This window comes from Macaca mulatta, chromosome 13, assembly GCF_049350105.2.
Source record: "Macaca mulatta isolate MMU2019108-1 chromosome 13, T2T-MMU8v2.0, whole genome shotgun sequence".
Lineage (NCBI taxonomy): Eukaryota > Metazoa > Chordata > Mammalia > Primates > Cercopithecidae > Macaca > Macaca mulatta.
Genome location: NC_133418.1, coordinates 9,964,077 through 9,979,766, shown reverse-complemented (window position 1 = coordinate 9,979,766; position 15,690 = coordinate 9,964,077). Strand labels below are relative to the sequence as shown.

General features: G+C 40.6%; 1 protein-coding gene across 50 annotated transcripts in view; it reads right to left on the bottom strand.

Annotated features, from left to right (window-relative positions):
• MAP4K4 (mitogen-activated protein kinase kinase kinase kinase 4) overlaps positions 1-15,690 on the bottom strand; it is a 192,506-nt gene that overhangs the window by 68,008 nt on the left and 108,808 nt on the right. For all 50 annotated transcript variants that reach the window (XM_077958876.1, XM_015112995.3, XM_077958877.1 and 47 more), the window contains 2 exons: positions 2,467-2,592; positions 772-882 (listed from right to left, as the gene is read on the bottom strand). In XM_077958876.1, the coding sequence (XP_077815002.1) occupies positions 772-882; positions 2,467-2,592 (237 nt within the window). The remainder of the gene's footprint in view (positions 1-771; positions 883-2,466; positions 2,593-15,690) is intronic.

The following is a 15,690-nucleotide window of genomic DNA, read 5'->3' as shown; positions in this document are numbered from 1 at the left end:
TTAACTTCACAATCTTTTTTTTTCAATGTGGGAGGTAAATGAAATGCAACCAAGTAATGTCTGTGTGTAATTCAGGGATGAAGTAGAGAGAAAAACTGTGATAGCCAAATGAAGGAAGAGACCCACTGGTAATATCCTACATGCACTGCTCAAATACGAAATCCTAGAAACCCTCTGCCTGTGCCGTCAACATGGCTTTACTACTCAAAAGAAACATTTAAAAGCTGCTAAAATAGTAGTTCAGAAACTTACTCTAAGATATTTAGCCAGCTTTCCAAATGGCTGTCAATAATATTAAACATTCTAACTTTTCTTCATAAATATTGTAACAGATTCTAGTAGCTAACACCAAAGTCTTCAAGGTGATTTTGAAAACCAGCATTCAGCACCATTAGTATTTATTTATAAGCTTATACACAGAATTCCTTTAAAAACAATAGTTGGAGATTATTTTTCTTCCCTTCCACTCTGATTTCCTTTTAACTCAAAGGAAAGCTGCCAATAGGTATGTCATGATGCCATGGAAAGTAAATTCAGGGAAATACAGAAATGCTTTTTTTATTTAAGTCAACCTTCTTTACATACTTGCCAGAGTCAAATCATGATGTAGCTTAAAATTATCAAAGCTAGCTAGATATACAGAATCCTTGGCTGTCAAAGAGAATAATCTATATATGTATAAGTAATGCAAAGAAGTACTTGGGGCTGGGAAAATGAAAATGGAAGCACAGGATCATGGGTTGGAGCACTGTAGCCACCCACTTTCCTCACCCTCAGGATTTCTCTGGAGATGTAAGCGATCCAGTCTTCTTTGAGTGTGTTCCCTTTGGTGTTCTTCACAAGGTCTGTAATGGACCCAGCCCCACAGAACTCCATAACAAGCTATAGGGCAGACAAGACACAAGGTGAGTAACACATCTTGGAGAAATTGGGAAAACCAGTTTAACCACCATGCCATCTCTTTATTCTAAAGACCTGGAAACGTGATGCTCCTAAATAACTCATAATAATTTGGAGGCACCTAAAGAACTGAAAGCTCATTTCACGGTCCCATGTATTCGCTCTACGTATTTGGTCCAGCAGACTGTGAGTGTCTGGTATTCTACGGCACACCCAAGCACAGCAATTCTGAAGTGCTCATTCTCTCTCAGAAGCACGTGGGCACAGGAAGACCACTTTGCTCCTCATCACTGCCCAATTATCAAATATCTGACTCAAATATTCCCTAACATTCTTTTCCATTTTGCCTCAAAAACATTCTATTTTTCACATTATGATCCTCAAACTATTATATTTTATATTAACTGGGTCTAATATGAATAAAAAATAGTATTTTTAAGCAGTTATACAATTTTTAATACAATATTTACAGTATCTGAATGTTTGAACAATATGATCACAACGGTATGTTTAAAGTACCCAGAAAATAAACCGAACTGAACTGTTCTAAAATTTTAACTGTGACCTGATTTGGGCAATGGTAACAGAGTAAACTTTATCCCTTCTATTTAATTTTGCAGATGTTTTCTGTAACGGCCCTTTAAAAATACTGATACAAAAAGTATTCATCTATCTTCCTGCTTTGCAAGTTTAAATAATGTGATAGCCACAGATCTGATGGTATCTCCAGGTCATTATCTTGAATATAAATGTGTTCAAAAAGAGATAAGGTTGAATGTGTCAATTCCAGAAATTTCCCTGTAATTTAATTAACTATTATCATTAATACTATTGATAAGCAAGGCCGGGCGCGGTGGCTCAAGCCTGTAATCCCAGCACTTTGGGAGGCCGAGGCGGGTGGATCACGAGGTCAGGAGATCGAGACCATCCCTGGCTAACATGGTGAAACCCCGTCTCTACTAAAAATACAAAAAACTAGCCGGGCGTGGTGGCGGGCGCCTGTAGTCCCATCTACTCGGAGGCTGAGGCAGGAGAATGGCGTGAACCCAGGAGGCGGAGCTTGCAGTGAGCCGAGATCGCGCCACTGCACCCCAGCCTGGGCGACACAGCGAGACTCCGTCTCAAAAAAAAAAAAAAAAAAAATACTATTGATAAGCTACTGACAGAAGTTTGTTTCTTGAGATCTGTCTCTCATTTCCAAGTGGTAAGCTCAATTTGCTGGGCTTTCAAATTAGTTTTGTTCCCATAAATAAAGTTTTTATTGTATTGCTTTCAAGCTCCTAATTTCCTTGCTATTTGATCACATTCCTTCTAGATGCTGCCATTTTATTCCTGAAACACAAAGTTAACTTTTTTCCATGCAATGTGAAATCAATATCACAATAAACAACCAGCATATAGTCAACCCAGAGACACCGGCCAAGGAAGCCTTTAGAATCTGCCAGCTACTTACTGCTCCTCTTCATGGTTTTTCTTCCCTCCCTTCCCCCCAGCCCCCACCCCCGCCACGCCCTTACAATTCAAGCAAACGGAACGCCCACAAATGCTCAGGAAACATCCACCTACCCAGAGTTGGTCATCATGTCCTGGAGGGCTCTTTTTGATGAAAGCACCATAATATGTTGCAATATTTCTGTGATGAGAGTATTTCTTTAGCATATTTATCTCCAGTTTGATTTCTTCCTCTTCATCCTTAAGAAAAAATAAAAATAAAATGTGTGGCTACTGAATGATGTGCATGACTTTACTTCTCCCACACCACATACAATAAGGAAAGGAACACACGTTTCCCACCCTCCAGGAGCAGAGGCACATATGCATTCACTTTATCCTTATGCCAAGAACAGGAATCTTAGAGGACTCATCCTTTGAAGTGTGATTATAGGACGTGATGCATAGGAGGTAAAGACAGACACGGAGAGCTGCAGGGACAGTGCGAGGGGGCTGCCTGGCCAGTTCTCCCACTAACTGTGACCTCTGGAAATGCACTCCACTTCTCTGAGCCTCGGTTTGTTCAGCTGTAAAAATGGGACCAAAAAAGGGAAATGACTGATACTATTTGAACTTATCACTTGGAAAGTCTGTTTCCTTTGCAAATATAGATCATCTGGTCCGTTAAGTCCAGAAAACGTTTACCTCGAACAACCCTGCAAGACAGCACCCTCTAGTGAAGCCAGGGCAGAGTACTGAATACATGAATGCAGGCTGGAGGTGCAGTCTGTGACGGTGTGCTCAGTGAGAACCCACTAACGGGAAGAGGTTCAGCTGAGTCCAGTGGGTCCCAGGAACAAAACATCACTGAGCACATTGTTTCAGACTTGGCTCCTCTCCTAGCATCTTGGTTTACTGAAGTAAGATGAGCAGAGGAAGAAACCCAGAGTTTGTGTGAGAAGATTAGGGTGGGGAATGAAGGAAACAGATAGTGACACAAGTCTGGAAAATAAAAATAAGTTGCCCTTGTGAATGACAAAGGCTGGGAAGTCTGTGATCTCCACCTATCTCTCACATAAACCTGGAGAAGAAGCTGTGCACACCAGCCAGGTAGACACTCTGTTCCTTGTTATATGCACGTGACATACTATCTGAGAAGAGTCAGGCTAAGGAAGATTTGTAGTTAGCACAGAATGAAGGGAAAGCAGAGTTAAAGTGAGAAAGAACAGGAACTGTGCAGGAAAGGGAAAATCATCCTTGATTAGAAAAGCACAGTATTTAAGATCGGGAGAAATCTGATGACCAGATCTCTAGAATCCCCTATACTGCACATACATTTTCAAAAGGAAGAGATGACTAAGTCCCCTAAAATGTCCTTACTTTTCTACACTGACACAACCATCCCACTCATAACTTGATGTCCTTCTCTCTCCAGGTAAGAGTAGGGGCTCTGAGTAGCCTAGATGTACATGCGTGTGTGTGTGTTGTGTGTGTGTGTTTGCATGCACTTACACACAACTTGGAAGAACCCTACTTACTGCTACTTACTGCTTCAGTCTAGCACCTCTAGAACCACTCTTAAGGCCTTACAAGCCTAAAGGAAGTTTGATTTGCAAATTGTTATACTTTAAAAGCTGTGACATCATTAATTAGATATTAATGAGATCAGATGGGAAAAACAATTTTTAAAATACAAACTTCAGTTATACATTACTGCTTTAGAAAACAAATGTATAACAAGACATGTAGTCATCTTAGAATAGTAATTCTCAAGATGGCAGCTTTACAGCTTGGTTCTGAAATATAAACGCTAGAGTATTATAATACAGTCATGCACTACATAACATCTTAGTCAACAAAGGACTGCAAATACAACAATGAACCCATAAAATTAATAAATGAAGCTGAAAAATTCCCATCACCTACTGACATTGCTTGTGGTGATGCTAAACTAATCTGTCGCATGGCCGGTTGTATAAAATTATTGCACATATAGTTATGTATAGTACATAATACTTAATAAATGACTATGTTAGTGGTTTGTTTACTACACTTCTATTGTTGTATTAAAGTGTACTCCTATTTAAACAACAAAAAAAGTGAACTTACAACAGCCTCAGGCAGATCCTTCAGGAGGTATCCCTAAGAAGGCATTGTTATTATAGGAAATGACAGTTCTATGTGTGCTACTGGCTTGAAGACCTTCTACTGGGACAAGGTGTGGAGGTGGAAGACAGATATTGATGAGCCTGACCATGTGCAGGCCTAAGCTAACGTGTGTGTTTCTGTCTTCATTTTTTACCAAAATGTTTAAAAAGTTAGAAAAGACAGAAAAAAAGCTTACGAAGATTTTTAAAAAGAAAATATTTTAGTACAGCTATGCAATGTTTCTTAAGCTAAGTGTTATTACAAAAGTACCTAAAAGTTTTATAAAATAAAAATTACAGTAACCTACAGTTATTACTGAAGAAAGTATATTTTTTACAAATTTAGTGTATCCTAAGTGTACAATGCTTATGAAGTCTAGAGTAGTGTACAGTAGTCCTAGGCCCTCACATTCACTCACCACTCACTGACTCACCCAGAGCAACCTCCAGCCCTGTAAGCTCCATTAATGTTCAGAGCTCTATGCGGAAAGTACCATTTTTTATCTTTTATAACATATTTTGACAATCTCTTTTCTATGTTTAGATACACAACTATTTGCTATTATTTTTCAATTGCCTACACTATTCAGTACAGTAGCACGTTGTACATGTCTGCAGCCTGGGAGCAATAGGCCATACCAGGTAGCCCATGTGTACCATCTAGGTTTACATAAACACACTTTGATGATGGACAACAGCAAAACTGCCTAATGAATGATGCATTTCTGAGAACATAACCCCACTGTTAAGTGATGCACAACTATATATTCTACAGGCACACTTGTCATGTGACTTTGATAGATGACTACAAATATGGCAGCAGTCACATGACCCAATAGAGTTGATATAATAATTCTCCTTCAAACCCTGCAAAGTCCTACCAAATAGGTATAATTTCTATCTGAGATTTAAATATGGCCATGTTGAAAGCAGCAAAGAAAAATGAGATACTCAATAGTAGATAACCATCTTAATTCTACACAAAACCAGTGTTTAGACTAGCTAGTAAAACAGAGAAACACTTCTATTTGAGACCTTGCTTCAAAGGAACTTCATTCTAAAACAGAAAAGGGTAACAATGTTTATTCCATAGAACATGAGGAAGCATGCCCCAAATAAAAGTAGGAAACCTAACGCCTCAAAAGTTTTATCTTGTGCTCTCTGCACACACAGATCAACATGTACAGTATGATGAGCAGTAGTGACCAGGGCTTGCTGGCATGGGGGCACATCGAGCCTGCTCCCTCCTGACTCACCACAACTCACTCCCAGTGCTATCTGAGGGTTTCCGAGAGGCCTCCTGACCAAGCAGTGAGTGGCCTGGGACAGCCCTAATGAGGCTTGTCAAGACAGGTAGGCTCCTGAAAAGAGTTGGCACAGGGTAGTGGCTGTAAACAGGGCCCACTGAAAAGGCATGTGGTGTCACTCCCAGGATAAGGTCCATGGTTAATGTGCTCTAAAAAGCCAAACATCCCATTTTCCGTACACTGAACTGCAGCTGGGTGACCAGAAAGCGAACTAACCGTTTTTCTCCTTTTATCCAAAAGTCAGTAAATCTGTAAGGACATGGGGTATAAAAACTACACAGAAACAAGACAACATTGGTTATTCTAGTTAGCCATTCGTCTAATCTTACGTTGAACTAGAATAGGGGAAAATCCAAATATTGACTTTAACTTTGTTCCTGTAATAAGAACTTCATACAGTAGTGAATTTTACTGGACTGTCCAGACTCATTTCAGCAATCCAACCCTTACCTTTGCCTACCTCCACTCCCTGCAGTGGCTAAACTATTTCCAGGGCCGTTGTTCCCTATCACGCTCTGCCAGTAGCTTCCACTTCTTGACAGAAAGAAATGCTACCTATGATTCTCCCATGAAAGGCTTCCTGAGCAATAATTAAGAATTATAAAATATTTCCACTAGGTTCCATTTATATTTTTTCCTTTTAGTGACACAAACCAATGTCTTCCAGGATCTAACCTGTTCACCACTGTGTAATAAAGAGTCAAGAGCACTCGATATTTTCACAGCTCACCGAGTTAAAAATCAAGCACACATTTTAAAGTTCTCATAGGCTTAAATTCCATACTGTCCAGTGGTGTGAAAACTCCTGAATAGGCACATTGGTAAATACTGGTGGCAGATTACCATGGGACCATGTATTTCACTGAATCTGAAGTGCCCTTGAATGCAGCCCACCACTATTTTATGTCATGAAACCATGAAGCAGTCAACCATAAAGTACACACTCTAACACCTTCAAAACTGGGTTGCATCTCAGAATCAATGATTTAGATGAACAACTAAAATACAATCAAGTCTGGCAATAGTTTTTCTAATATGACGGAAACACCCAAATATCACCCAGAAATACAGTGATCCCATCAATGTCACCTGCCAGAATATTTCCCAGGTCTGAAATAGTCAAATCCTGGAAGCATACAAAAATGAACTACAAAATACATTGCAGGGAAATAATACTATCCCCTCAAATTACTGTTTTAGGATCAAGTTCATATATACTTTGAACATTTCCTCTCTTGATTTTATGATTTTAAAATAGATGACTATTACACATCTTATAAAATAAAAAGGTAGTTAGCACCACTAATTGTCATTTACTGTCCAATTATGCGTGCCCACTTGGAGAAAAAAAACACTACTAGAAATACAGAATCTACCAATGGCTATGAGCCAGCTACAACTGGAAATCTAATTATGACTAATGCTTATTATACAGTATTTTATGTTGTCTTTAGAGTAGGGTCATAATGAATCAACTTCTGAGTTTCAGTCTCCTTTCGGTTATTAAACACATGTTTGGTGGTTGCATCCCAACACTTAAGTACATACATACATACCACCACCACCATGAGCACCACCAAAAACAAACACTCCATGTGGCCTGGAAAGATACAGGAGAAAACAGACTGCGGCCAGCTAAAATTGAAATTTAGAAACAACAAAAAATCCCATACATAAAGTTGAGTTGGCAAAACTACATAGAGGAAGTTTATATATTCCATGTGTCCAGGCAGAGTCCAAACTACTGTGTCCTCCATGCTCTTCTTTAGCAGGTCACAAGTATAAACAAATGAAAAACAAAATCAAGAGTAACTTGAGAGAGACGCCTTTTTAGTAAGGGAAAAAAGGTCCCCCTCCTGGTTACTCAAATGGTGTGGCAGCTGCTAGCCCCCGCTTAGTGATTTAATGCAGCTGATGCCAATTAGCATTTTGGACTTTAACCAGTGGAAGCAAACTCTCAGAGAAAAGGCCTTTGTCTCAGGCTAGGACCTGACTAGGAGATGAGTTTTGAGTCGCCTTGCAGGCTGTCAGAGGGTGGGGGTGGGGCAGGGAACATCTGCAAAGAAGTAATTTTCACAAGCAGCCATGGGTTTGTCATATGACAAGCCCTACCACTCCACCATCTGAGCACACAGGAGTGCATGGTATGAGTGTTCTGTTGTTTTTTAATGACCCCTTAAAATGCTGTTCAAACTTGTAACCTAAATTTTTTCTCATTCCATCAATGGTAGTAACTATGTGAGGAGAGACAGGCAGACTTCAGATAAGCTAACTGGAATCCAAGAGGACTGGGAAATGTTCTGAGCATCTGCCAGGTGAAATGAAACCTTTCACCTGGCATACCCTCTTTACAGAGTTAAAAGTAGACTCGGCGACAGCTGGATAAAAGAAAAAAGCAACTGACTGACCACTCTATGTTAGCTGGAGAGAGGACTGATAAAATGAGATACATCTCTGGAAGATTTCAGCACCAAAATGTACAAATGAACATAACTGTTTTTAAAAACCAGTTTACAAGTTTGTTTTTGTCAACTACTACTGAATCTTTTCTTTATGTGACTGTGAACGGGTAGAAAAATGAGAACAGATCACTTTTTACCTGGTAAATCCCACTACATCTAAGAGTATTATTCAGTACCACACCAATGAAAGCAGCACAGAATTAATCCATTTTTTTCCCTCAAACAGGCACATCACATTACAACTTAAATTCACTGACTATTCAACTAATCATAGATGAATATAACTACACAGGAAAGATCCCAGAACAAAATTAAGGCTATAGGATCTGATCAAAGGAAGAAATTACATGTTCCTTAAAATTAATCCGCTCCCCCCTGCAAGATCAGTCTCAATAAAAACCGACGGAAAAATTACAAAATTAACATAACTAAAATGGAAATCAGACACTCACGACAGCCTGCTCAAGAAAAAGCACTGTCTGTCGTGAGCACATTTCAAACCAAAATGCATCCTCTTTCTAGTTCTGCTACTGAACCAATGAGCTAGTTCTGGGATTCCAAACCCAGCATGCCATGGCCTGAAGCCCCAGACCCACCCTGTTCTCCATGGAAAGCACAACACAGAATTTCTACTACACACAGCAAAGCCCCCAGCGCGCACTCTGGATCCCTCCATCTTCTACAAAGTGCCACCTGCTGAATCTTTCAATGAGACTGCACTACTCAGCTGGTATCTAAAAATAATGTGATATAGAAGACAACTACACAATGACACCATTCACCTGGATGGATGGGGGTGGGGAGGACTTCAGATAGTGAATATAGTTCATTCTATTCTCCTCTGCATCACTTGTCCATCAATAACTTTGGGAGACTGATGCTTGCCTGAATAACCCACAAGAAGGACAAACCCCCACCAAAAAGCACCACATGGCAAATAACGAACATGGTGATATCACTCAAACAATAAATTCAAGTCGGACCACTATTTCCTCTAGGATCTAAAAGAAACTATTAGATCTTTCCAAAGCTTCAGGTCATCAACATCCAGGAATCCTGACAGTTGACCCTGTCGAGCCCTAATCTATAGACAAAATACCATGGGTACAAGTGTCTTCAAGAATATACTTGAAATAGTTCATACTAGTACTCAGTTTAAATGAATGCATTGAGGAGGAGGGGAGAAATGCTACCAAATATTATCTCTAGATTATAGCCTAATTTTCTACAATTGTCATATACTATTTTCCTAATTTGGAAAAAATAAATAAATAAATAAGACTTTAGGATAGAAAAGTCTAGCCCCCAAAGAATTCAAAATGAGCTTTCTGGCAACTCACACAGTCCATCTCCTTCTGTCCTTGGACTGAGGGTCCTCTCCCCTCCTTGCTGCTCGAGGGCCACCACCAGTTTCTCTGCTTGGGCCGCTGACACCAATGGTCAGTTGTGCAGGGAGGCCTAGGAGAGCCTGAAGAACTACAGCCTGGCTGTTTAAACTGCCTTCAACTGGGTCAGTGGCACCACAAGGCTCTGACCTTAGCCTCATGGTCACTTCTTCCTGTTTGCTATGACGTACCAATCCGGATACGCAACTTCTTACTATTGGCTCCTTCCAGACTTAAGTCATTCCTGGAGCAAAAGGAGAAGGTAGGTGGAGCACTTACCATCCTCTGTCTTCACTTTCCTGACCTGCCACAAGGTCCCTTGAGGAGAATCTTGCCTCAGTCTATTCATACCTCTTCCTAACCCAGTGGCAAACCCCATGAAGCTTCCCACAGCGCAAGGAGGGAAAGAGTACAATACACATTGAATAGAGTGTTGTCTAAAACCTTAAAAACGGGTCCAAGAAAGGAATGGCAACAAGGAGCACAGCTCTGAAGGAGGGTGTGATAAGCAATAGTGTTTCTGCACTTCATGCTGGATTCGTCCACGCACTCACAGGTACCAGAGCTCCTGCTTACATATTTGACAAAATGTGTCTTCAATAAAAAAGAATGAAGGGAACTTCGGCTCCTGGCCAAAATAAAGCATCAAGGACAGATGATTTATCCTGCCACCTGAACAACTAAAATTAGACAAAACATATGAAAGCGCTTAGAAGACTTCAGGCCATAAGGACAGTGACCCTGAGAGTTGGGAAACACATGCAGACTTCAGCTTACTGCCCTGAGAAGGACTCCAAGCTGCAGCAAAGGGAAAGGAAACCTAAACGGCGCCCAGAGGAGTCTCTGAGTTGAGGAGAAAGGAGACAGCTGCACAGAGAACAAGCAATTCCCCCTAGAAGACTCAGTAGCACACTATCAACACATCCCCATGAGGAAACCACCTGAGGTAAGGGAAAGAGCCTGATCCCAAAGGATTCCTCAGAATAGTACCCAGTGCTCAAACAGATGGGAAGCAGTGCCTCCTGCCGTTGGCTAGACTGGAAAAACTCATCATTCACAGGATTCAGGAGACTCTGGCCTCGACAGTGGGGCCAAATAAACCTAGACTACATGATGTGACAATCCCCAAATAAAATCTTCAAAGGATCAAACTGTTCCCAAGAACTAGCTTCATCCCAGAACAAAGGTCAAGTATGTTATAAAAAACATAAAATATCCAGTACCCAATAAGGTAAAATTAACAAAGTCTGGAATCTAATTAAAAATTACCAGGCATGCAAAGAAGCTGGGCCATATACATATGGGCGGGGGGGGGGGGGGGATAAAATTATCTGACACTAACCCAGGAATAACACTGATCACAGAATTCACAGATTAAAAAAAAAAAAAACTCAACAAAAGCTACAACCTACACCTCCACTGGTATAAACTATTATGTCTGTTGGGCATCTGCCCATGAAGGAACCTGACACCCAATTTGCTTTTTCTGGTCCATTAAATTAGAACCCAGTGCATTTAAAAAGCAACAACTTGGGTTTACAGATGTTTCAACCCTTCAACCAGAGTAGCAGAGTAAAAGGCCCCACATTATCATACAGGTCATCTGTTCCTACTTTCCCACCAACAGAAGAATATAATCATAATTTTTTTAAAAAATTTAAGTCACATATAGGAAAAACTCCACAAGAAAGATGTTTGAAATCAATTTACTTTTGATCCCATCATTTAAATAATTTTTGTTTGACCTCAATTGCTATAAGCAACTTACTGATTTGTGTGTGAATCAAAGTATTGGCTGTCAAAATGAAGCTAGTAACTATTCCACAGACCCTACTTGGAGAAGCAAGGACTTCAGAGGGCGGGGTCAATGGCTAGTATTTACACAGTTCCGTGACTTTCTAACTCTGACCTTGAGGACCTTAGAAGCAAAGCACCGAATTCTGATATGTTTCATGGTTTACCTTACTCTTTTTCCTCAGTCTTCCTGTCTCCTCCACTATTGCTTCTTAAGCTACCCCAACTCCTGCTTGTGTATTATTCTCACATGTTTCATGAATCACCACATACGTGAGTAGAAAAAAAGGAAGAAAAAATAAAAACAATGATCACCTGGAGAAAAGCAGTGAAATCTTTCCTTGGAAAGCTATCTTTCAAATGTCATGATATTAAACCAAAATCACCCTGGCTCTTGATGCTCCCTGGAAAATGGAAAATTTGCTATAATCCGCCAACACGGTAACAAGGAAAAAAGCCTTAGTTTCAACGTGTGGGCACTACCATTTTGTTACTTTCAAATAATTCTCTTCGTTGTGGATAATTTGCGAATCTGGAAAGGGATCCTGTCTTTCTTATGAAATGGCAGTTTCCACTTCAAATACAACGGAGTGACCTCTGTATCACAGCTCACATCCCTGGAGAAGTCTCTGGAAGAGCCTCATGGGAACCACATATGAAGAACCATTCTCTTAGCTCTAAGAATTCAAAGATGCTTTCCACAGAAGTTACTCAAAAAAGACCATGAATAAGTGTCACAGACTTGGGTAAAATAGAAAATAGAATCAAGGTATTTTAATTCCTAATAGACACCCTTCACTTAAACACATTTAGGTGACAAAACTCAGGTATAAGCATACATTTGGCAATGTCATACTGCATCTGAACGTTCTCTGCAGAAAATGTCACAGCCTGTATCTGGAGGTCACTCAACGCTTCTCCCAGCTTCTCACCTGTGTCAATCATTTCCTAACACTGTGGTGTGGAAGAAAACTATAGGGTGGCACCAGTCATCAAGCCTTCAGTAATTAAACATCACCTCCCTCCTTTTCAACCCCAACTAGGAAAATAATTTGAAGTCTCTCCCTCTCAATTTTCTCTACTTCTTAGAAATGTATCAAACCATCTAATGGGAGACAATGAGAGAAACGCAAAATCAAAAGCTTCACAGTCCCAATGGAAAAACTACTACACCTGACAAAGCTCTGAGGAAATCTGACTCTACAGGGCTACCATCTGCATTATACTAGTTACTCAAACCGACCTTAACTAAACCCAAGGAGAAGCTCTGCTCTGAACCAAACCAGTGTATTCAGTTCTAGCCCACTATGTAAGTAATCCTTATGACGAAAATCCTGTTGAATGCTTTATACTCCACCACCACAGAAACTCATAAAAATGTGTCCCATATCCTCTCTTCTAAACAACAGTCAGCAATGTATGTCCTAACTATGTACGTCATTACCTCTGTTCATACAAGATAATGATAAACTGCAAGTGCTTCTCTTGGAAAAATGTGAAAAGATGCCAAAAATTCAAAGATACCAAAAAGACTGAGGGAGAAGAGAACCAATGATCTTCAATATGTGATTCGATTGGAAATAATACGAACAACTGCTGAGGCTGGCACTGCTCAACTGCGCCCCAGAGCACTGAGGAGAGTGACCACCACCGGCACTCACACTGCTGCAGGTCCCGGCCACAGCTCCCTTTTTAGTGTTTTCGCTCTGAGACATGCTCTGAACACAATACATATTACTACTAACATTGAGTACTATTCGTATTTTATCAGAAAATAATTTTTCTCTTGAATGTAATTTTAAAAGATTATTGTTGAAAATACAAATTTTATCATATACAGGAAAAAAAGTGTTTTCCATTAAATAAACCTCTAACTTCATAGTGGAAGTCAATAATACAGGATTAATGTAATCCAATTTAAATAGGCAAACAAGGTTTCCTCAAATTTAGAAGACAAGTTGGTGCTATTTTATCTCGCACTTACTTCTTTTACTTCAGCAGCGTCCCCGAGCATCCCACCACCCCATCCAGCACCATAAGCACACTGTATGGCAATTGTTTACGGCAAAGATGCACATTTTTAAAAACAATCACCAGAAAGATACTGTAAGTTATTAGCAATTTTTTTCTTTGCTATTAATCATTTTATACAGAACTTTAAGGCAGTCTACTACCCACACATTTCATAAAGCTGTAGTAAGTCATTTTGGTCTTAAAACAGTTCATTAACTTGCCATTGTGTTCCTTTATCTTTACTCCATCTATCTGCAAGTACACAGGGACACATACGCATGCTGTGAGGAGGTGGACTGGAGGCTGCAGGAGTGGCTGGACCAAAGACATGAAAAGAAGGCCTCCAGACACTGCAGATACCCTCCATCTGCAAAGATTCAGACAACATCACTCCCTAAAGAACAACACAGTCCTCCCTGTCTTGTGATCATCATCTCCCTGTACTCTGAATGGCTATGAAGCAAAACACATGCAAAGTCTGCGTGGAGTCCCCTCAGTCAGTCTGGCTAACTTGAAGCAATTGTTTTAAAACTAGAACTCTCACGGTGCAGGGGGAGAGAAGCGTGCGCAAAGGAAAAAGAATGTAGTTGTCAGAATAAAGGAGGACCATGAACTACCACACACCTACCTTGAATGTAATGGAGGAACTAAATTTCTGCACAAAAGAAAAAGTAAATGTATTGTTGTCATGAAAACACATACAAAGTCTCTCAAGTGGTAGGTACCTTCTCCTCCAAGAGTGTGTATTGACTTACAGAGATGGAGACAAAAACTTAAATCAGTTAAAATTACACAAATAAATGTCTCCAGTGAAGACCTTGAAAGGCCATTTACCAACCCATATTCACAAGCACAAAGGATATTACCATGTTGGAACCTGCTCAACTTATCCAGCTCCAACCGACAATACCGACTGCCAAATTTACCATCTGCTGTTACCCAAAAAATGAAGGCCAAGAAGTTGCCACGCCACTTTCCTTGGCAGATTTTAACAAGTGCCCCATCCACATGCCCATCCGTTGGTATAAATTCATTCAGTAAGCATGAACTGTGGGCCCACTTCATAGCAAACACCACGTGGGGCACTGGAAAGAGCGAGAAGGGACAGGACAGGGAGACAGATGACTCGTCAAAGAGACAACATGGGCCAATGCAGATACAGAGGCAGGCAGAGCACAGGGACAAGGAAATGCAGAGAGAAGGGGAGTCAACACCTGGGAGGGTGAGGAAAGATCATTCCATGTGTACTTGGGCAGCTGCCAAGGAGGAGCCAAGAAACCTGGGTAGAGCCAGCATAAAAGAAACCAGACAGGGAATGACACTACACAGAATGAAACCACAGAACCCACGGGCCAGCAAAACTACTTTCACATTCTTTTTTTTTTTTTTCTGAGACAGAGTCTTGCTGTGTCGCCATGCTGGAATGCAGTGGTGCAATCTCGGCTCACTGCAACCTCTGCCTCCTAGGTTCAAGTGATTCTCCTGCCTCAGCCTCCCGAGTAGCTGGGACTACTGGCACCCGCCACCACGCCCAGCTAATTTTTGTATTTTTGTAGAGACAGGGTTTCACCATGTTGGCCAGGATGGCCTCAATCTCTCGACCTTGTGATCCACCCGCCTCGGCCTCCCCAAGTGCTGGGATTACAGGCGTGAGCCACCTTGCTCGGCCCTATTTTCACATTCTTGAGCCCAGACTAACTAAACTTAATAAAACAAAACAAGTCTGTTAAAAGAAATCAAGAAAATGCCCTCATTTCCTGCCAGGCTCAGTATAAATTGGCAGCCTCACACTGGAATCTATCAGCAGTGTGCATAAGGCACTGGCTTGTGCATGGATGCTTATAGACTTGTGCACATTCAACAGCTAGTGTTTCTCCTGAATAGTAAGACTTGGGCAAAAAACTGGCACAGAATACTGTAACCTATGCTTGCAGAATTAATTGGGTTTATCAGTTTTTCTAACTAAAAATAGACACAGAATGGAAGAAAGAATGAATTTAAAACTTAAGGTTCTCTAAGGCTTAGACCTTTAAAAAGAAAACCTCAAAACTAAAAGGAAAAAAAGCCACCTGAGAGCCCAGAGTAAATAACGGGTTAATTTGGGGCTTGCTATTCAGAGCTAAGATCCTTCACTGGTAAATTTCACTGAAGACATCTTTAATTACTTGGGGGGAAAGAAAATCATAAAACCTGAGGGATATAATAAGTAACAAATCCTGCAGACCTTTGTTCTTTTAAACGGTATTGAGAA